Here is a 22533-nt window from a genome sequence, read left to right on the forward strand (position 1 = left end):
GTTGTTCAATGACTGAACTATAGACAAAGTTAAAATTTGGTACCGTATGCCCTGTTATTTGGCATCCTATGCCCTCAGACTAATGAAGCAATAGAAAAAGGTGTAAAATTATATCATACTCTATTTCGTAGGTAGATGCTTAATACATTTTATTGAAATAAATATTATAAACCACAGGGATAAATTTTATATGCAATTAAATCCAATTTCTTAATGTGCCAATTAATTTTATGGCTTTACAGATCAGGAAACAGTTTTTCTTCTTTTTCTTTTTAGAAATGGCTATCATCAACAATTCTTAACGAACCAGTAAAATTAACAAAAAGAAGGGAAAAGAGAATGACCCAAGTCAGGAGTTGGCCAACTTTTTCTGTCAAGGGCCAAATGGTAAACGTTTTAGGCTTTCTGGCCATACAGTCTGTCACAACTATTCAAGTCTGAGGTTGTAGCACAGGAGTGGCCATAAACAAATGAGAGCATGGTTGTGGTCCAATAAAACTTCACAGAAGCAGGTGTTAGGCCTGATTTGGCCCATGAGCTTCACTTGCCAGTTCCTGACCTTAGGACTTCAGCCTTCCCAGGGCATCAGAATCAGGTGTGGAGCCTTTGCAAAACACCAATAGGGAGATACCACCCCCAGAGATGCTTTGTTTTTTAATGCTCCTCTGGTGCTTCTAATCTGCAGTCAGGGTAGAGAACCATAGTTTAGGGATTGACCATTTGTGTATCCTCAGATTTCAGGGACTTTTCCTGGCTTTCTTCAGTAGCAATTTTTACCAAGTGCTTCTCAGATCTTAACATGACACTAATACCACTTAGGAATTGGGAATATCAGCAGGAATAGTTCACTGAAGGAAAAAATGGAACCTCTAACAACATCTGATCTTCACCTCCATTGGCCAGGTAAGTCTCTGACTTTGCCCGCCTGTTCTTATCTCTTCAGCACCAGTGAGAATGATGGTTATCATTGGTGGAACTTACCGAGATGGGTTCTGTTCTCTTCTAAATGAAATGGAAGCACATTGGAGATAATGGAATTCATTCATCTCTTTTCTAAAAAGTACACTTTATTAAATATGAGATACTACTGGCAACTAAGACATGGACCAGAGGAAAGTCCTTGCCTCGCAAATGGTTGAACTCTGTAAAATTTCACTTAAGAATTACCCAGTCCAGGAATCCCAGTATTTTCGTCTTTATTTTAGTCTTTAAGAACTGAGTTGCCAGGCAATATGTCTTGGTTGGGGAATCCAGTGTTAAAATGAAGAATAGTCTTCAAATATTTCCATGGCATTTTTCCAATTCTCCTCAAAGGATGGGACTCACTTTCCAGCTGTAGAACAAGGTTTTCTTTCTCTTGCTTTGTGGCATCCAAACTTTTGGAAGCAAGGATGAGACATATCTGCCACACTACCCTCTCAGAGACTGACAGCTGTGGCATCACTCAAAACCAGGAAGGGAGCACCTCTTTTTCACAACTCTTCTTTCTCCTCTTCTGCACAGATGCATGCTGCACGTTGGCTATTCATAAAAGGTCGGCAGCCCAAGGTCCACACAGTATTGAACACGGTATCAACCAGAGAATCACAGGCTACTTGAAAAAAAAATGAAGAGAAGTAAAAGGTTAATATACAAAACTATCCCAAGTGGTTTGAGTAATTTTAAGAAGCAATGTAATTCCAAGGATGACATACCAGGATGACATCATCCTACTTAAGGCCTTAATCCAAATACAGAATTAAAAAGAAAACCATACATGTAGAAGAAGCTTTTTCATTAGCTTCCATCCAATCTAGTAAAGCAAAATACATTTGGGGGTACTCTTCTTTTATGGGCCTCCAGGTCTAAATCATGTTTAGCAATCAGAATCTCCCATACTACTATGCTCACTCCATGGAAACTCTACCATTTGTGCAGAACATTCCCTCAGGTAACTGTATGTTTCCTACAGCTTTCTCTGTCCAGGTGTGGGATAATTAACAGTTCACTCATTGAAAAACCATGTGTGTTGGTCAGCCATTCTGTTAGATAAGGGATACAAAGACCAAAGAGATGCCAGCTCAAGTACTCGCAGTTTGGACCAAGAGGTGGACAGGATGGGCAGGTAAACAATGGTTACACCACACCATTATGGAAGTGACATCAAGGTGGTATGGGAACCCCCAGAAAGAGTCTCTATCCCTTTAGGGGCAAGGGTTATTAGGGAAGGGAAGGCATCTCAGAACATATTCCATTAGAATTTTGATAGGGATTACATTGAAACTGTAGATTGTTTTGGGTATGCACATTTTAAGAATATTGAATCTTTTCATCCATGATCACAGAATATCTTCCCATTTTTTTGTGTCATCCTCAGTTCTTCCATCAATGTCTTATAGTTTTCAATGCACAGGTCTTTCACCTCCTTGGTTAAATTTATTCCTGGGTATTTTATTCATTCTGATGCTATCGTAAATGAAATCTTTTTCTTAATTTCTCTTTCTGATAATTCATTATTAGTGTATAGAAACAAAACTGATTTTTGTATATTAATTTTGTATCCTGCAACTTTACTGAATTTGCTTATTAGTTTTAACAGTTTTTTGGTGGAGTCTTTAGGATTTTCCATATATGATATCATGTCATTTGCAAACAGTGACAGTTTTACTTTTCCATTCCAATTTGGATATCTTTTATTTCTTCTTTTTGCCTAATTTCTCTGGCTAAAATACTTCCAATACTATGTTAAATAAAAGTGGTGAAAGTGGGCACCCTTGCCATGTTCCTGATCTTAGAGGGAAAGCTTTCAGCTTTTCTCCATTGAGTGTTTTGTTAGCTGTGGGCTTATCATGCATGGCCTTTATTATGTTGAGGTATGTTCCCTCTATACCTACTGTGTTGAGAGTTTTTACCAAAATGGATGTTGAATTTTGTTAAATGCTTTTTCTGCATCTATTGTGATGACCATATGATATGCTTCATTTTGTTAATGTGGTGTATCAGATTGTCTGATTTACTGATGCAAAACAATTTTGCATCCCTTGCGTAAATCCCACTTGATCATGATGTATTATCCTTTTAATGTATTACTGAATTAGTTTTGCTAATATTCTATCAAAGACTTTGCATCTATATTCATCAAGGATATTGACCTGTAATTTTCTTTTCTTGTGGTGCCCTTGTCTAGTTTTGGTATCGGGGTAATGCTGGCCTCATAAGGTGAGTTTGGAAATGTTCCCTCTTCTTTTATTTTTTGAAAGACTTTGAGAAGGATTGGCATTAATTCTTCTTTAAATGTTGAAGCCTGGGCAGCCCCAGGGGCTCAACGGTTTAGCGCCGCTTTCGGCCCAGCGGTACGTTTTTGTTTTTTTTGTTTTGTTTTGTTTTGTTTTGTTTTGCTATTCATAATATTTTATTATGTTTTTTTTAAGAATTTCCTTACTTTTTAAATTTTTATTTATTTATGATAGTCACAGAGAGAGAGAGAGAAAGAGAGAGAGAGAGAGAGAGGTAGAGACACAGGCAGAGGGAGAAGCAGGCTCCATGTACCGGGAGCCCGACGTGGGATTTGATCCCGGGTCTCCAGGATCGCGCCTTGGGCCAAAGGCAGGCGCTAAACCGCTGCGCCACCCAGGCATCCCATATTTTATTATCTGAGTAAAATTGTGATGATGTTATAAGTAGAAATTCTGCAAAAGAAGAAGATATTCAAAGAGTATATTCTAAAATTTAAAGTGATCATTTGTTAGGTATAAGTACGGATACTTTGGAGATAGGATCCCTCTGTTGATTTTTTTTTTTTTTTTTTACTATAAGCATGCATTAATCAGAGAATCAGAGTTAATTAGAAAAAAGGAAAAAAAATCTTGTCAATTGGCTCTTTCCTGACACAGCTCTTCTTGGATCTGTGACATCCGTTTTCTGATGTCGGGACATCTGCTGATCCTGGGGATCCAGGATCAAGTCCCGAGTCGGGCTTCCTGAATGGAGGCTGCTTCTCCCTCTGCCCTTGTCTCTGCTTCTGTGTGTGTGTGTGTGTGTGTGTGTGTGTGTCTTTCATGAATAAATAAATAAAAGCTTTAAAACAAACAAATAAATAAATAAATAAATAAATAAATAAATAAATAATAAATAAATGTTGAAGCCATTTCAATGGCTTATTAATTCTTCTTTAAAAGTTAAAGCCACTTTAAAAGTCCATCTTGTTCTTTCATTTGTGGGGAGATTTTTGATTGCTGATTCAACCACCTTACTATTAGTCTGTTCAGATTCAATTTTTTCATTATTCATTCTTTGTAGATTGTATGTTTCTAGGAATTTACCCATTTCGAAGTTGTCTAATTTGTTAGTATATAATTATTCATAGTAATCTCTTGTGATCCTTTGTATTTCTGTGATATCAGTTGTAATGCCTCCTCTTCCATTTCTGACTTTTTTTATTTGGGTCCTCTTTTGTTCTTAGCGAGTCTAGCTACAGTTTATCTATTTATAAAAGATATATTTATCTATCTTTTTATAAAAGACTGGTTCCTCGTTTCCTTTATATCTTTTCTATTGTTATTTTAGTCTTCATTTAATTTATTTCTGCTCTGATCTGTGTTATTCCCTTTCTTCTACTAACTTTGGACTCCATTGTTTTTCTTTTTCTCATTCCTTGAGGTATAAATCTAGGTTTTTTTATTCAAGGCTTTTCTTTTATTCTTGATGTAGGCATTTATGTCTATGAATTTCCCTCTTAAAACTGCTTTTGCTGCATTTCATAAGTTTAAGTATGTTTTGTTTCCATTTTCATTTGTCTCAATATTTTTTTTATTTCTCGTTTAGTTTCTTCTTTGACACTTTGATTGTTTTGTACCATTTGTTTATTTGCTGCCTACATTGCTCTCACCACTTCTATTCAATATTGACTGGAAGTTCTAGATCGGAAAATTGGCAAGAGGAATATATAAAAGGCATTGGAAAGGAAGATGATATGTAGATGGCATTATCTTCTGTAGAGAAAAACCTAAGGAATTTACTAAAATCTATCAAAATGAACAAGTGAGTTCAGCAAGGTTGCCAGATAATAGATCAATATACAAAATCAGTTGTATTTCTGTACATTATTAATGAATAATCTGAAAGTAAAATTAATAAAATTCTATTTACAATAACAACAAAACAAATAATTTAATGCTTATGAATAAATTAAACAAAGGAGTATGAGATTTGTGCTCCAAAACTATAAGGCATTATTGAAAGAAATTAAAGAAGATCCAAGTAAATGGAAAGATTCATGTTTATTTATCAGAAAACATAATATTGTTAAAAGGGTAACATGCCTCAAATTATCTACAGATTTAACAAAAGCCCTATCAAAATTTCAACTGCCATTTCTTGCAGAAATTGACAAGCTGAACCTAAAATTCATATGGAAATACAAGGGATTCAGAATATTCAAAACAATCTTGAAAAAGAACAAGTTAAAGAACATTTCCTGATTTCAAAGTTTACTACAAAACCACAATAATAAAGACTGTGTGGTACTGGCATAGATCAATGGAACAGAATTGAAAGTCTAGAAATAAACACTGAATTTATGTTCAATTAATTTTTGATAAGAGTGCAAAAAAACAATTGAATGTGAGAAAGAATAGTCTTTCAACAATATGCAGGCACATCTGTATATCCATATACAAAAGAATGAAGTTAGACCTCTTACACCATACACAAAAGTTAACTAAAAGTGGATCATATACCTAAAAAGCTAAAACAAAATCTTAGAAAAAAATTTAGGAGCAAATCTTTGTGACCTTGAGTTTAAGCAAAGCCTTCTTACATATGACACCAAAAGTACAAGCAACAAAAGGAAAAAAATAGATAAACTGGACCCAAAATATTAAACTTCTGCTTTGCAAGTAATTTCATCAAAAAAGTGAAAAAAAAAAAAACCCACAAAATGAGAGAAAATATTAGGTAGGATAGGGCTGGATCAGAAAGGGCTATGTATATCCTACTAAGGACTTTGGATTTAATCCCAAGGAAGAGGAACCAATTGAAGGATTTACACAGAGAGTAGAAATGACCAGATTCGTGTGGCACATAAATATATCTGGTCCCTATGGGGGAAAATAGATCAGATGGGACCCAGAGATTAAATTAACTTGCAGTATCCAGGCAAGTGGTATATTAAAGAGATAGGAGAAAGAAATCAATAGAACATTGCTTAGAGGAAGTAACTTGACCTAACTCTAGATTAGCAGCAGGCACTTATTCACCTTTTGTAGATACAGACAGAGTGATACTCCCTTTTACAGGGCCTAACTAATTATTTATATTTTCAAGCCTTCACACTTCAGGACTACACTCTAGACATTGATCTATGAAAACGATCCAAGATTCTTTCTACTGCTGACTTTCTCAGTGGCATGAGGCCAGCTCCTTATAAGATTAAACTTCAAACTTTGCCAACTAAAAATATATAATGCTAATACCTGGATGTAATTTTCTGGCTTCAGAAACTAAAGGATTACAGCTTTCCATAAGGTGAATCAGGGAAAGGAAATCACACAATCAGCAATCAGTGGTAGAAACTGGGTAGCTAAGCAGTTGCCTAAAAATAATTATCCTCAAGTATATAGAGAGAGCTTTACAAAAGATAAGTTTTAAAAAACTATTTCCCTAACTGAAAACAAAATAAGGAAAAAAGAGCTTATACCAAACCAAGTGGTCCTCTACAGAATTACTCCTAATAGGGAAAATTATTTAATAGTGGAATGAATAACCAAAGCCAGTTGGGCAACCCTTTCTCCGATCTTGAAGGATAGATTTTTATATCTCTGGGAAGACTTTGGTGTGGCACTGTCCATCAGGAGTGGTGCCAGCAGCTCCTGGGCAGGACAGCAAGAACTTTAGTGAAGGAATGCCCAGAATCTTCCTTCGCTCATCTTACATTTGTCACAGTGTTCTATAAGAAAGTTCAGCGAGCTCTGATGGTCTCTTTGTGTAACGGGGCTCTGGATACATTTCTGTATGAAAACAGGAACAAAACTCCCTGCTCACCAGACGATGCCCTTAAGATACCTACCTGCCACATTAGAGACAAAGCCCAGACTCCGCTTCAGATCAGAACAGATAGAATGGAGACACCATCGGAATTTTGCATCACAGCGATACTTATTGGCACCACAAGTGTCATAACAGACATCCAGCTGGTTGCAGCACTTGGTCATTGCTGGAATGCCGAAGTCCATCTGGAGAAAAGTGAATGAAAGAAAGAGAAGGAAGAAAATGCCACGTTTAGACCAAGGACCTTAGGCAACCTTGCCCTCCCTGTTATTAACTTACCAGTTCTCAGATTCCGATTATACATGCAGATCAATTCAGAAACACCAACTGGAGAGAATACATCAGATTGATAGTCACAGGATGTTAAGTTTCAGTCATGGTTTGGTTATTAGTTTATTAACTCTGAGTAGCCTATTTTCTTCTTTTTCTTTTAGATTTAGCAATTTTCAAATTCACAGGCCATGACAGTGATGAAAATAGAGATCATATCAGAAGGTTAGTGAAGACAGAGCTGCAGAACTTCCAAATTCAACTAAAGCCTAAGATATGAGATTTTGCTTGAGCAAAGGATCTGAAAGCTCAGAATTATGAAAAATTAAGCCTCAGTTCATCAAGAGGTCATCAGCATTTATTAGGGACCCATCTCATATAGCACTGTTTTAAAGGTTTGTGTGTCAGGGAGCACAGTGAGCTGTAGAGCACGTGATTCCTGACCATAGGGGGACAGCAGTCAAATGGCAAGAGCCAACACACACACACACACACACAGATATATGTATTAAGCATCTTATAAACAATTGTAAATGTTGTGCATAAACTGAGCAACTAAGTTCATAGAATGCCAAATCTAGAGTTTGATAACTCTACATGGGTTTTTTTTTTTTTTTTTGGAGAGGATTATTAGGAGTGAAAGTAGACTTAAGGTGTAGCAGGTAAAAAAAGGAGATATGAGCAAATCATATGTGTGCAAGTCAGTTTGTTTAGTCTTTCAGGGGAGGGGTCTTAGCAGGGATTTTTTGTTTGTTTGTTTATTGTGTTTTAAATTAGGGAGAAAGGCAAGTTGATGGATGATCCTGACTTCCAAAATAACCAGGAAGAATTGATAAAGACTCTCAAACAAGGAAGGGGCATGATAGAATGAGTGATTACAGAGAGCGATTCTTTGGTGGTATGTGAAAAATTTTGGAATGAGGGTGTATAGACAAAGGCAGAGCATCTTAGAATCTTTTGTGGTTCTTCTGATCATGCAGACTTGGACCTGAGGGGAAACTGTGGAAATCTGGTTTTATGGTATGGATGCGGATTGATGAACCAGCTATTAGAGATCCTTTCCACTTGGGTCTCCTGAAGTGTTCCCTTACTTGAACTTTTGCTCCAAGGCCACCTAAAGCAGAGTAGTGACCTTGATAGTTTAAAATGCCCTTGTGAGAAAAAGAAAAAAAAAACACATTGTTACATTAAGAGGTAATGTAACTCATTAGACAAGGCAACAGCCTGGGCTCTGCATTTCTGGGCAGATTCCTATCATTTGATTCCTGCAGTAAACCATTTTGCTTGTACCTCATCCCTACAACTAAACATATATCATCACAGCAGAGGTGCCTGAAAATTTGATGAGTATAGTCACTCTCATTCAATTCAACTCAATTGGAAACTCTTGAACTAGTTCTAAACAATACTAGTACCAATAAACAAAATGACATTACTCCCAAAGTTACTCCCAAAATAGAGTGCCTACTGTCGTTGAAAACCGACCTCTGTACTCTGGAGCCAAAATGTGTAATATGAAGACAGAGTCTGGGGTTAAAATAGGGAGCTAGTTTATTCCTTTGCCAGGCAAAGGAGGCTGCAGCAGGCTAATGCCTCCTAGACTACAAGCAAGCCCCGGGGTGAGCGGCTGAGAGGTGTTTTTTGTTTTTTTTTGTTTTTGTTTTTTGTTTTTTTGGCTGAGAGGTTTTATAGGAAAATACAGGGTTGGGGGCAGTTTCAGTAGGAATCTGATTTATGCTGCCAGCATGTCCCTTATGTTTTCAAGCATGGGTGCCAGCCCTCCAAATCTCATTACTCGGTATCAACTCCAAACCAAGTTCCTAGAACAAAGATTCTACAGAAAAAACAGTGAAGGGGAGAGGGAAGGTTCCAGGATGAGAAAGAGAAAAGTTTGTTCACAAGTCAAGCCTTGCTGAAGCATTAATGTGTCCATCTTAATTTCCATCCACTTTTACATTTCCATAGAGGTTTCAGTACCACTTCCATAGCTTCTAAATTGGCATCAAGTATATGAGCTAAAAACAAGGATTTCTCTAATATAAATACATATTTGAAAAGCTTGCCTTTCTTCTGTGTCCATATGCATATTGATGAGCATAGACAAGGCGGGACATATAGCTGGGCAGGTCATGCAGTGTGCAAGAGTGATATGAAAAGGGCCACCTTCCCATGGGATATTGTAGATTTGTATATTAATTGAGAAAAATACCTAGCCAGGGTGCCTGGGTGGCGCAGTTGGTTAGGCATCTGACTCTTGGTTTCAGCTCAGGTCCTGATCTCAAGGTCATGGGATCGAGCCCTGAGTCAGGCTCTGCGCTCAGCAGAGTCTGGTTAAGATTCTCTCTTCCTCTGCCCCTCCCCCCATGCTCTCTTTCTCTCTCTCTCTGAAATAAATCTTTTTTTAGAAAAAAGAAAAATGTCTAGCCAGTGGCAGTGAAATTTCCTCTTCTAACAGTATATTGAGATAAAGTTCTGACAAATGGAAGAGGCAAGGGGACAGTTTTCCAATTTGCACAAAATGCATTGGTGGGCAGCATTTTTGATAGAAGAATAAACATTAAGCTGCTTAGAAAACTATTACAAAGTAAATCTTTTGAATCAGCAGAAAAGTGAAGTTTAGCCTGATTAAGACATAATTCAAAAATCATGGCTTAGGGGCGCCAGGGTGGCTCTGTCTGCTAAGCCTCTGTCTTCGGCTCAGGTCACAACCCAGGGTGCTGGGATCAAGTTCCCTGTGGGAGCCTGCTTCTCCCTCTGCCCCTCCCCACACCTCGAGCTCTCTCGTGTGCTCTCTCACTCTCTCTCTCAAATAAATAAATAAAATCTTTTTAAAAAAATCACAGCTTAGATATGAAATCCTTCTACCTACATTTTACATAACATCTCTTTTCTGAAGTTAAAAAAAGATAAAGAGGCCTCCAAGAGGTCTTAAAATAAATCAGTTTATTACTTGTTTTCATGGGAGGCCAGGGGTTTGAGAAACAGCCAGCAGTTTAGCCAGTGGCCGAATGGGGGCAGGGGTGGGGCTGGGGGCTGGATGCTTGTATGTGAGTGGGTGTGTGCAGATTACTATGACCTTGATACTCTAAACTCTAAACTCTACTTGGTTTGGTGCTACCAGCCTGAAATCAACCACTTGCAAAAGTATCTATGGTCAGTGCCAATGGCTCCAGCACATCACAGGAAAAGTCTCACTAAATTTAAGAAGTCAAACTTGTTAGATTTCAGATGAAGTGATGTTTGATCCGCTAAGATTTGGCTGATACTAGCAGAGGTGATTTTGAAGTTCACTACACAAGGTCTTATCTGAGGACAGCTGTCTCTGATGAAAGGAAATCAGGTGATTTCTCTGAAAATTATCTCCCTTACTCTGCATCCAGTTTAAAGTAATTATACTGCTCAACTATATTCCCTAAGTTATCACTCTGATCACTGATAACTCTTGGACTTGCCTCAGTTAAAACAATCAACTAAGAAAATAATGATGGTGGTACATACACTTTCTGGTATCTTAAGACCCAGGAAATAGGAGCTGCAGCCGTTGGGCTCCTGAGGCTTGTAGCCGGGTCTGGGCATTGGTGCCTTTCCTAGCAGGAGAAAGAAAGGAAAGAAGCAGGAAGAAATATTTAGAAATTAAGCATTTGGGAACATTCATCAGATAAAAATTATCTAAAAGCATATGCAACTTTTCTTTTAAAAGTTATCATTCCTCAAAAAAATAAAAAATAAAAAATAAAAGTTATCATTCCTCACCAGATATTCACATCCCAGTTAGGTGGTAATGATGGTAATGATAATGATAATGTCATAAAAGGGTAATGACCTTCAGATTAGTTTGGCATTTTTCTCCTATTCTCAAAGACTTTCATGAATATTCATTTACTAATAATTCTAATGTTTCTTTTGTTTCTGTTAGCTTTTTTCTTTTCTAATTTTTATTTTATTTAAAATCAGTTTTTTAACATATAGTGTATTATTGGTTTCAGAGGTGAAGTTTAGTGATTCATCAGTTGGATCTAACACCCAGTGCTCATTACATCACATGACCTCTTTAATGGCCATTACTTAGTTACCCCCTCCTCCCCTTCCAGTGACCCTCAGTTTGTTTCCTGTAGTTAAGGGTCTCTTATGGTCTGTCTCCTCTTTGATTTTGTCTTATTTTATTTTTCCCTCCCTTTCCCTATGATCCGCTGTTTCATTTCTTAAATGCCGCATATGAGTGAAATCAAATGATATTTGTGTTTTTTTGACTTATTTCACCTAGCATAATACCCTTTAGTTCTATCCACATCATTGCAAATGGTAAGATTTCATTTTTTTTGATGGCCAAGTAATATTCCGTTGTATATAAGTACCACTTCTTCTTTACCATTTATCTGTCAATGGACATCTAGGCTCTTTCCATAGTTTAGCGATTGTGGACATTGCTGCTATAAACATTGGATTGGGGTGCAGGTGCCCCTTCAAATCACTATGTTTGTATCCTTTGGATAAATATACAGTTGTCCAATTGCTGATCATATAGTAGCTCTATTTTAACTTTTTTGAGGAAACTCCATATTGTTTTTCAGAGTGGCTGTACCAATTTGCATTCCCACCAATGGTATAAGAGAATTCCCTCTTTCTCTGCATCCCCACCAACATCTGTTATTTCCTGACCTGTTAATTTTAGCCATTCTGACTGGTGTGAGGTGGTATCTCATTATGGTTTTCATTTGTATTTCCAGGATGACAAGTAATGTGGAGCAATTTTTCATGTGTCTGTTGGCCATTTGCATGTATTCTTTGGAGAAATGTCTCTATTTCTTCTGCCCATTTCTTGACTAGTTTATTTGTTTTGGGGGTGTTGAGTTTGATAAGTTCTTTATAGGTTTTGGATATTAGCCCTTTATCTAATAAGACATTTGCAAATATATCGCTTGCTTCTCAGTTTTGTTGACTGTTTCTTTGATGTGCAAAAGCTTTTTATCCTGATGAAGTCCCAATCATTCATTTTTGCCTTTGTTTGCCTTGCCTTTGAAGATGTGTCTAGCAAGAAGTTGCTGTGGACAGCCTAGGTCAAGGAGGTTGCTGCCTGTGTTCTCCTCTAGGATTTTGGTGGATTCCTATCTTACATTTAGGTCTTTCATCCATTTTATCTTTGTGTAAGGTTTAAGAAAATGATCCAGTTTTGTTATTCTACATGTGTCTTTCCAAGCACCACTTGTTGAAGAAACTTTTTTCCGTTGGATATTTTTTCTGGCTTTGTTGAGGATTAGCTCACCATAGAATTGAGGGTCCATTTCTGGGTTCTCTATTCTGTTCCATTGATCTATATGTCTGTTTTTGTGCCAGAACCATATTGTCTTGATGATTACAGCTTTGTAATATAGCCTGAAGTCTGGAATTGTAAAATTGTAAATATTTATGCTCCTAACTTAGGAGCAACCAATTATATAAACCAATTAACAACAAAATGAAAGAAACTCATTGACAATAATACAATAATAGTAGGGAGAGCATGAGCAGGGAGCGGGGTTGGAGGGCAGAGAGGGAGGGAGAAGCAGACTCTCCACTGAGCGGGAGCCCAATGCGGGGCTCAGTCCCAAGGCCCTGAAATCATGATCAGAGCCAAAGGCAGACGCTTAACCACCCAGGTACCCCTCTTCATTATTCTTAAAAATTGTTTTGACTATTTTGGGCCTATTGTCTTGCAACTGAATTTTAGAATCAACTTAGTAAAGTCTATCAGAGGTAGTGCAGGATTTTGATTGAAAATACATAGATTAATCTGGAAACAACTGACTTTCTTAGAATATACTGTCTTCATAAACAAGGGCATAATACAGTTTTCTATCTACTTGTGTCTTCCTTTATGTCCCTCAGTAGAGTATTATAATTTTACCATGTATTTATTCTATCTCCTACATACTGTATTATTCAGATGCTTAAACAAGATAGAATATATTATAATCTAGAATTGTGGATATAGGCTTATATTGTAAATCTACACTTTTCTGCTTCTAGCTTTCTGATCTACCAGCCCTAGAATGGAACCCTGGCTGTCATGGTTCAAGATGGAACTTCAGCCAACACAACCATATTACAAGCAGGAGGATAAAAGAAGGAGGCAGAATGGTCACAGCCCCTCTCTTTAATAAACACACTCCAAAAGGATACACACATCGAACTTCCCTTTGGCCAGACCTTAATCAAACAGCAATACCTAGTTGCAAAAGTGGGTACCCATGAGCTTAAAATTGGGCAGGAGGGACTTATTACTATAGAGAAGGAGGAAGATATTAGGCTACAAGGATCAGTCTCTGCCACAATCTGTTTGGCATTTGTTTCTGTGGTACAGTGTTTATATGAGATTGTGTTCAAGATGTCCCCAGTGATCCCAGTCTCTTGGTGTTCACACCCTTGTGTGTTGTCCCGTTGGTCTCTGTGAGCTAGAGAATATGGCTGAAGTGGAGATATGTTGCTTCCAAGATGAAGTGATCTATCAGCCCTAGACAATCACTAATCGACTTTCTGTCTCTATAAATTTGCCAATTCTGGACATTCACGTAAATGAAATCAATATGTGGCCTTTTGTGTCTGGCTTCTTTTACTTAGCATAGTATTTTCAAGGTCCATCCATGTTGTAGCATGGGTCAGTATTTCATTTCTTTTTATTGTCAATAAATATGATGAACATTTGGATTTTTCCCACTTTTTGGCTATTATGAAAAATGCTACTACAAACATTATTTTGTGTGGACAATATGTTTTCATTTCCCCATGAGAATAAAACTTCTGAGTCATATGCTAGCTCTGTTTAACATTTTGAGGAGCTACTAGACTATTTTCCAAAGTGGTGGCACGATTTTACATTCCCCACAGCAATATAGAAGCGTTCTAATTTCTCCACATCTTCTCCTCCACTTGCTTTTTTTCCCTCCACTTGACAATTAAAAACTGTCTTTTTAATTACAGCCATCCTAGTGAGTGTAAAGTGGTATCGCATGGTCATTTTGATTTGCATTTCCCTAATAACTAATTACATTGGTCATCATTTCCTGTGCTTATTAGCCACTCATGTCTTCCTTCCAAATACTTTTTCCCATTCTTTGGCTTGTCTTTTCACTTTTTTTTTTTTTTAAGATTTTTATTTACTTATTTGAGAGAGAGAGAATATGAGCAAGGGGGAGGAGGAGAAAGAGAGGAAGAAGCAGACTACCTACTGAGCAGGGAGCCTAATACAGGGCTCCATCCTAGGATCCTGGGATCATGACCTGAGCCAAAGGTGGATGCTTAACTGACTGAGCCACCCCCTGGCACCCCTCTTTGTATGGGTATTAAAACCCATCCCTCAGCCCCTAGAATCTACATATGTTCCTGACAAAAAAAAACTCCAAGTCAGCTCCTGCTCACCACTTTGGGACTGCTTTTCCTCTTCAGTTAGAACTTATAGGTTTTACTTTATTCCATTCTAGCTTGAGGGTGTATTTTTTTAATGTTTTATTTTCGCCCAACATTTTATATTTGTAATGGAGAGGAACTGTGTTTATTGATGGAGCCTGCCAACCCACCAGTAATCCCTACACTACTTTTCCAAGGTCTTGAGAAATGTAACCTACCACTGATACCTATTCTGTATGTGTATCCGTGTGTATGTGTCTGTGTGTGTGTGTGTGTGTGTGTGTGTGAGAGAGAGAGAGAATTACCAGGAGTTGGGGAATGGGTAAAATGAGTTAAATAGTGTTAGTCATCAAATTACACATATGAAAATAATCACACTGTGCCACAGATTAAATGTGAATTGTCCCCTGTAGGTAAGATGATTGTGGTGATTTTATTTTTTCTTTGGATTGTTCTTTTACAAATGTCCTACACATACTAGCTTTATAGAAATTAGGGAGGAAATTTTTCACGAAGAAACAAATGTGTAAATTTTATGATAAAACTTCTCTAATAATTTTGTTGATAAAGAGCTTCTGCAGCAGATGCAGTGCCATTTCCTGGGTTACCCTCTGCCTTTTTCATTCTTGATGACTCATAGAAGATAAAATTCTCTATCCCAGATTGAAAGGTAATGGAACACCAACTACAGACACTTCCTACCTGTCCTGCTATTGATAGTTATTTTGTGTGTGTGTGTTTAATAGTTCATGATAGCTGCTCGTGAATTTAATAGTTCATGAATTCCATTTAGAAATGAAGCTTGTAAGAAAAGTTCATTTTTAAAAAAATATTTTTATTTATCTATCTGACACAGAGAGAGAGAGCACAAGCAAGAAGAGGAGGAGAGGGAGATGGAGAGGAAGAAGCAGGCTCTCCACTGACCACAATGCAAGGCTTAATCCCAGGACCTTGGGATCATGACCCAAACAGAAGGTAGACACTTAACCTATTGAGCAACTTAGGTGCCCGTGAAAGAAATGTTCTAATAAAAAAGGTGATGGTTTGAGTCTGGGCAGCAATAATTTACTATATCCTCAACTTATAGTTTGAGTAGTTTTAGGTTGTATTGAGTCTTTATAGTTTGATGTTTTGAGTCTAGGCATTGATAATATACTATGTCCACAGATTAATTTTATTGTCTGGTTTTGGCTATTTATTGATCCTCTAGCTCAGGGGTTGGTAAACAATGACCCAAGACCAGCCCATTGCCTGTTTTTGTATAGCCTGTCAGCTAAAAATGTTCTTATATTCTTAAATGGTTGGGAGAAAAAAAGTAGTCAAAACAAGGATAATATTTTGTGACCTGTGAAAATTTATATGAGGTTCAGATTTTAGTGTCCATGAAAATTTTAATTGGAACCCAGCAACAGTCATTTATTACATATTAGCTATGGCTGCTTTCACAGACAAAACGAGCAGAAGGTGGTTGTTATAATTGTGATGTGAGGATGGCTTTCTAAGCAAGATACAAAATTGAGAATTTGTAAAGAAAAAGACTGACAGACTTGATCTTATGAAAATGAAAAACTTCTGAACAAAATGAAACACCATAAAACATGTCAGACACTTAAAAGACAAATGAGGGGGTGCCTGGGAGGCTCAGTTGGTTAAGTGTCTGCCCTTGGCTCCAGTCATGATCCTAGAGTCCTGGGATCGAGCCCTGCATTGGGGCTTCCTGTTCAGCAGGGAGTCTGCTTCTCCCTCTCCCTCTGCCACTCCCCCTGCTTGTGTGCTTTCTGTCTCTCTCTGTCAGATAAATAAATAAAATCTTTTAAAAAATAAATAAAAGGCAAATGAGATAGATTTAGGAGGCGAGTTAGTTAGAAAACCCAAGTTCGGCCACAGGCATGCACACTGCCTCCTGGACCCAGCCTTTCTTCTCTCTCAGTTTTGTCACTGAAAAGAACAGTAAAAACTACTTGGCTTTATTACTCAGGTCAAGGGTTATGTCTTCCCGGGAGGGTGTGTCCCTTCTCCCCACCCAGCTGGCTCCTGCAGAAGCTGTGCTCCACTGGAAGTCCACTAAAGAATCAAAGTACTTTATTTAAAATGTATATCCTTCCAGGGGTGCTTGGGTGGCTCAGTTGGTTAAGCATCGACTCTTGATTTTGGCTCAGGTCATGATCTCAGGGTCATAGGATGAGCCCCAAACTGGGCTCAGGCTCAGCAGGGAGTCTGCTTGAGATTGTCTCTCCCTCTCCCTCTGCTCCTCCCCAGCTCATGCATGCTCTCATGCTCTCTCTCAAATAAGTAAATCTTAAAAAAAAAAAAATACATGTATATCCTTCCAGAAACACTCAAATGTGACATGAGGAACACATCAAGGGAACAAAGCAGAACTCTGACAATTTTACTGAAGCAATAAACTCTATTTCAGTTGCTAAAACAGATTAAGTTACTGCAGGAGGGAGGATGACCAAGTTGTCCTGGTTTGCCTGGGACTGCCCCCGTGTTAGTACTAAAAGTCCATATCCCAGGAATCCCTACCCCACCCTGCCTCTTCCCTCCGTCCCCAGCAGACCAGGACAGCTGGTCACCCTAGCAAAAGAACAATCTTTGCCTCTAAACCAGTGGCTAGGGCAGCCCCGGTGGCGCAGCGGTTTAGCGCCGCCTGCAGCCCGGGGTGTGATCCTGGAGACCCAGGATTGAGTCCCACGTCAGGCTCGCTGCATGGAGCCTGCTTCTCCCTCTGCCTATATCTCTGCCCCCCCCCTCTCTCTCTCTCTCTCTCTCTCTCTCTCTGTGTGTGTCTCTATGAATAAATAAATAAAATCTTTTAAAAAAATAAAATAAAAAATAAACCAGTGGCTATTTCTTTTTTTCAGGCTATGGATCCCCTAAGAATCTGATGAAGACTGTGAATCCTTTCCCTGGAAAAATATATAAACTCACAGGTTTATAACACTTCGCTCTAGATTTTATAGAGACAAAAAGACCTCTTGAAAAAAGATGACTGGGCAGCCCGGGTGGCTCAGCAGTTTTTTTGTTTTTTTTTTTTAATTTTTATTTATTTATGATAGTCACAGAGAGAGAGAGAGAGAGAGAGAGAGGCAGAGACATAGGCAGAGGGAGAAGCAGGCTCCCTGCGATCCCAGGAATCTGGGATCATGACCTGAGCCAAAGGCAGACGCTTAAACACTGAGCCACTCAGGTATCCCTGTGTTTTTTAATTTTATGTTGAAAGAGAACTGGAAGGATCTGAAGGCATAGTTAACCTGTTCACCAGACCATCTTTCTCATAATGTTTATAAAATCTGCTTGGTATCTCCCATACCTAAAGTAGGTGTTATTAACATATTTATAAACATGAGGCAACAGAGGTTGAGAGAGTTAGGTAACTTGCCCAAGGTCACCAGCAATGGAATTCACTCACCCCCACCCCCAGTTCAAACCCATGATTTTTCCGTTACTAGTTATTTCTCAAAGTCTGGTTCCAGAACCACCTGAACAGTTCCAGAGCCCTACCGCAGACCTACTGAATCAGAATCTCTGGGGGTGGGAGAGGGACTCTTGTTCACAGTAGTGCAGGCCCCTTGTAGCAATTATGCTACATCTCCCATTGCTACCTGCTGAATCTCATTATATTTATAGCCTGTTCCTTGACGAGTACAGATTTTGTGTTGACATGAAAACAAAGCTGCTATAGATCTAAGAAGTGAGGAAACCAATGTCACAGTGTTGTAGGGTACCAGGACACAAACGCACTTTCCCCTTTCTGAACAACCTATGGACTGAAGTTCTCCAAGAATGACCTTTCAAAATACTGCTCCATACCTTGACTACACTTGCTAATCACCTGGGAGACCTTAAAAATACTGATGTCTCCAACTCACGGAGATTCTGATTAAATTGGTTTGGGCAGCAGGACCTTTTGAAGCTCCCCAGGTGCTTATAATTGCAGGGCCAAGATAGGACTATGGTTTTAAATACTGAAGTAGAAATCAAATAGAATCTTTTTTAAAAGATTTTACTTATTCATGAGAGACAAAGACACAGGCAGAGGGAGAAGCAGGCTCCATGCAGGGAGCCCGATGTGGGACTCGATCCTGGGTCTCCAGGATCATGCCTTGGGCCAAAGGCAGGCGCTAAACCGCTGAGCCACCCAGGGATCCCTAGAAATTTTTTTCTTGTAGACTAATTGTTGCTAAGTTATTTCCTCTGACAAAAGATCACAGTCTTTAAAGCAGTTTGCTTTTTTTTTTTTTTTTCTTTAGACGTGTGGACTCAGGATCAGCAGCGTCAGAATCACCTGGCAAAGGCACATCCTCTGGCCCCACCCCTGACCTACCGCCCTACCCAATCAGAAACACGGGGGAGTAGCAATCTTTTTAAACGAGCACACCAGGGGATTCAAAGCACAGGGGAGTTTGAGAACCACTGCTCTAGAGAGGCATTACACACAAGAAGTGTATCACAAAGCAAACTGAGAAAGGACAGAGACCCAGTTAATTATTAGGTATTATCTCTTCCAAAGATAGCTTGATTCATGATCAACTGAGAAGATATTTTGTGCTGTTTGGCCACAGCCTCTAGGTTTTCGAACTCCACCGGGTTCCAAAGGTAATAAGGCTTAACCCTGTATTTCCTACGTGTTTTTCAGGTCCCTCCTTGAACAGGCTCTGTTTTCAGAGCGAGTGGAGTTATTTGCCTTCCTGCAATGTCTCTATTGACTATCCCCCACCCCCCACCAGTGACTGCTGACCCTGCCGGGGTCCAGGCTTGCAACCAAAATTTGCTGAAATCTTTTAATGCTCTTTTGCTAGAGAAGGAAGAAGGTTTGATTCTTGTTTCCCCCTAAAATTCCTGTGGTTATGTATTTGCTAAACCACAGTCTCTTATTATCTCTAGGAAGGAAAATAGCACCTGTATTTATTCAACGGGGAAGCCAGTTAACCCCCTCCCTGCACCATTGCTGAGAGCTGGGTGAGCACAGTCCAGGGACAAGGCACCTCTGCATTTGTCCGGCCCACTTGGGACAGAGGTAGAGTTAGGGGCCCAGGGGGTCCTAGCACAGACCACTTTTTACCCTCTGGAATCTTCACAGAGAAGATGCAGCTACCCTGTTCACCATAACTGTACCGGGTTAAAATCCGTGTCCTATGAGACTCTGGGGTTCTGCTGCGAGGATGACCCATTGTCTCTGAGTCACTTGTGGTTTGTAAGGAAGTGATGTGCCCAGCTCGAAGGTAAAAAGGAGTGAGACTGATGAGCCCAGCAATTAAGGAGCTTTTTCAAGACTCTCTCCAAGCTGAGTTTCATCTGCTGAGTGTTTGGAGAAAACATTTCTCAAATGTTTTTCCTGCTAGGCTAGACTGACTCACCATTTTCGTCCAGTCCTGTGATGAAATATTTGATAAACTAAACCATAAAACTAATGCTGTGTGAAACTGTGTATGCTTTAGAAAATAATCTCTCCTCTGCATTTGAAGCTCCCCCTGCCTCCTGGCTGCAAGGGCCCAGGGCCCTGCTTTCTGCTGTGCTCACGTGACTCCCAACACAGAGAAGGGAGACCTGGTGCCAGGGACTCCTTCTGGCAGCCAGAGTGCTCCCTGGTGCCGTCTCTACAACTCAGGCAAGGTGGTGCCTCCACCCATTCACAGTTGTACATGGGGCACCAGGCCTGAGGGGCAGCACGAGGCCTGCTCAGGGCCGCATCCATGCGGGCAGAGTTGGCTGGCTGCAAGGCCCCCTGCCCCCTGACGGCCTGCCATCGCTGATCCAGGCCGAAGCAGCACGGCCTGCCCTCCTGGGAGCCCCTGAGGGACTGGCCGAGCTGGCAGGAGGGTGTGAACTGTGTGAGGGGGAAGGAGAATCCATCTCCAAGCTTAGCACGGGGGAGACTGAGGAAACTGCTTCCCCTGCTGGCAGAGGTTGCTCCAAATGTTCATCTCCAGTTTTCACCCCTAGGAACCCCTCACAAAGACCCCTCATCTTCTCCTCCCCCCTCCCCCCCACCCCTGCTCCCAGTCCCTAAGTACTGGCCTCCCCACAAATTCATTAAAATGGCCTCAGGGAACCAGTCTCCCAGGAGTACGTTTGTCAGAAAAGCTACAGGAAGCTCAGTGAAATTTGTATTTCAGATAAACAACCAGTACTTTATAGGGTGAGTATGTCCCAAACATTTCAGATGTATTAACAAATGATTGGTTGTTTATTTGAAACTCACATTTCCCTGGGAGCCCTCTGTTTTTATTTGCTGAATCTGGCAAGCCAACCTAGGAAGTGGATGACAGGGATGACCCTGCTCCAGCTGTTCACAGGTCCACCTGGGAAGGGAAGGGAAGCAGGGCACGCACTCACCATAACGGCATCTGTACTGGCAGATTCCATTTTTCCCTCCAAGAAGCTCCAGAAAGGAATCGAAGTAGCTGTTGACAGATTCAAAGCTGCCCCTGATGTGCCGAAGGCCCCAGTCTGAATAGGACTCCTCGGCATCGGGGCTGGTGTCACTCTGAGCCAGGCCACCCCCCAGGCTGAGCCACAAAATCAGGAAGCCCATGGCCAGCTTCATCCTGAAGCCAGGTAGGTACTGGGGTCTTCCTCAAACCCTGGCCAGTGTCCCAGGAAGTCCAGGTCCGAAGCCTGCTGGCCAGATGTCAAGCAGGACTGGAAAGGGGATTATCTGGAACACTCAATCTGTGTATTCCCCAGAGGTGGACTTTAAACATAGCTATGGAGGTTGGGATGAGATCAGGGCAATTAGAAAGGGCAAAGGTTAGGCAGTGGGAGGGCCTGTCTAAGGGATGGCCAGTGAGAGAGAACACTTCAGAGTGGATTCCACAGGCCTGGAGGACAGAGATTAAGATGTTGGCCAACTTGTAGGGGGCTTGAGCCGTGGAGCAGTTGGAATTCTCCCCCCAACCAGCTTGTTAATCTACTGACCTGTTACAAGTTTGGTTCTTCAGGGCCAGCCTCTTGACACAAGAGCTTGTCCGCAGGTCCCAGTGCCCCCCTAAAGCCAGGGCATGGTCTCCAGGGAGATGTGGCGGGATGTCTTGAGGGCTCAGGAAACCCACAAAAGCAGGGAGTCAACAGTGTCGCCTGTACCAATGGTCAGAATATTGTGAGTTTGCACAAAGTGGGCTTCCAGACTTGGGACCCCAGCTTCTACCTTTATCCCTTCTTCATGGCTCTCAAACTCGGCCTCTAATCCGGCAGAGCTACTAAGCGCGGCCACGCCAGTGCTGGGACAGTTTGGCCTCCTTGTTAGAGTGGTGTTGCTTGCCCTCAGCAGTGTCTGAGGTCTACAGATTGCCCAGGGATGGTGCTGGGGGGGTGGGGGGCGGCCTCCGCTTTCCTCGTCTTGTTTTTACTCAGAGCTGCTTAGAAGTTAGAGGGCTTGTCAGGAACAGTATTTGAAATTGTAGGTTTTAAGACCGTTGACTGGAGTCCAGTGTTTCGGCATCACTCTCATACTTTGCTTTTAGTCACATGAGGAAATGAATTCCATCCATGAGATCACTCGTCTATATAAATGATTCCTATATGAACAGGAGGAGTCATTTAGGCTATCTCTCAAAAGTCTGGAAAGCTCTATAGGAAATCATGAATTACACTTCTTCATTTTAGATAAGAAATGTATTTGTCTAGAGACTCACACACCAGAAAGGGCAATGGCTAAAAACTATTTTTCTCTTCTTTCTTTAAAGATTTTATTTATTTATTTAAAAAGGAGCTAGAACATGAGCATGGGGAGGCGCAGAGGGAGAGAGAAAGAGAGAAGCCAACTCCATGCTAAGCAGGAAGCCCAAGCCCGTGGGGCTCGATCCTGGGACAGAGATCATGACCTGAGCTGAGGGCAGATGCTTAACT

At 40.3% G+C, this 22533-nt stretch overlaps 1 protein-coding gene across 2 annotated transcripts; it reads right to left on the minus strand.

Moving 5' to 3' along the window:
• Window positions 1-103: 103 nt before the first annotated feature.
• Window positions 104-21398, minus strand: PLA2G12B (phospholipase A2 group XIIB). 2 transcript variants are annotated; one of them, XM_038533728.1, is made up of 4 exons: window positions 21022-21398; window positions 10795-10883; window positions 7046-7211; window positions 104-1591 (listed from the first exon to the last, which is right to left on the minus strand). In XM_038533728.1, exons 1-4 carry the CDS (start codon window positions 21230-21232, stop codon window positions 1473-1475), a joined length of 585 nt encoding a protein of 194 aa, XP_038389656.1. In that variant the 5' UTR covers window positions 21233-21398; the 3' UTR covers window positions 104-1472. The 2 variants fall into 2 exon arrangements, with proteins under 2 accessions (XP_038389656.1, XP_038389655.1); XM_038533727.1 differs by having other exon boundaries at window positions 104-1594.
• Between the last annotated feature and the right edge of the window lie 1135 nt (window positions 21399-22533).

This window comes from Canis lupus, chromosome 4, assembly GCF_011100685.1.
Source record: "Canis lupus familiaris isolate Mischka breed German Shepherd chromosome 4, alternate assembly UU_Cfam_GSD_1.0, whole genome shotgun sequence".
Classification (NCBI taxonomy): domain Eukaryota; kingdom Metazoa; phylum Chordata; class Mammalia; order Carnivora; family Canidae; genus Canis; species Canis lupus.

Bases quoted from the DNA above. Each gene is read 5' to 3' on its own strand.
- PLA2G12B (XM_038533727.1), bottom strand. From the start codon at position 21,232: ATGAAGCTGGCCATGGGCTTCCTGATTTTGTGGCTCAGCCTGGGGGGT. The intron at 10,884-21,021 runs GTGAGTGCGTGC...TTCTCCTGCTAG, and splicing joins CCAGTACAGATGCCGTTATG to GAAAGGCACCAATGCCCAGA. The intron at 7,212-10,794 runs GTATGTACCACC...ACTTTTCTCCAG, and splicing joins GTCTTAAGATACCAGAAAGT to ATGGACTTCGGCATTCCAGC.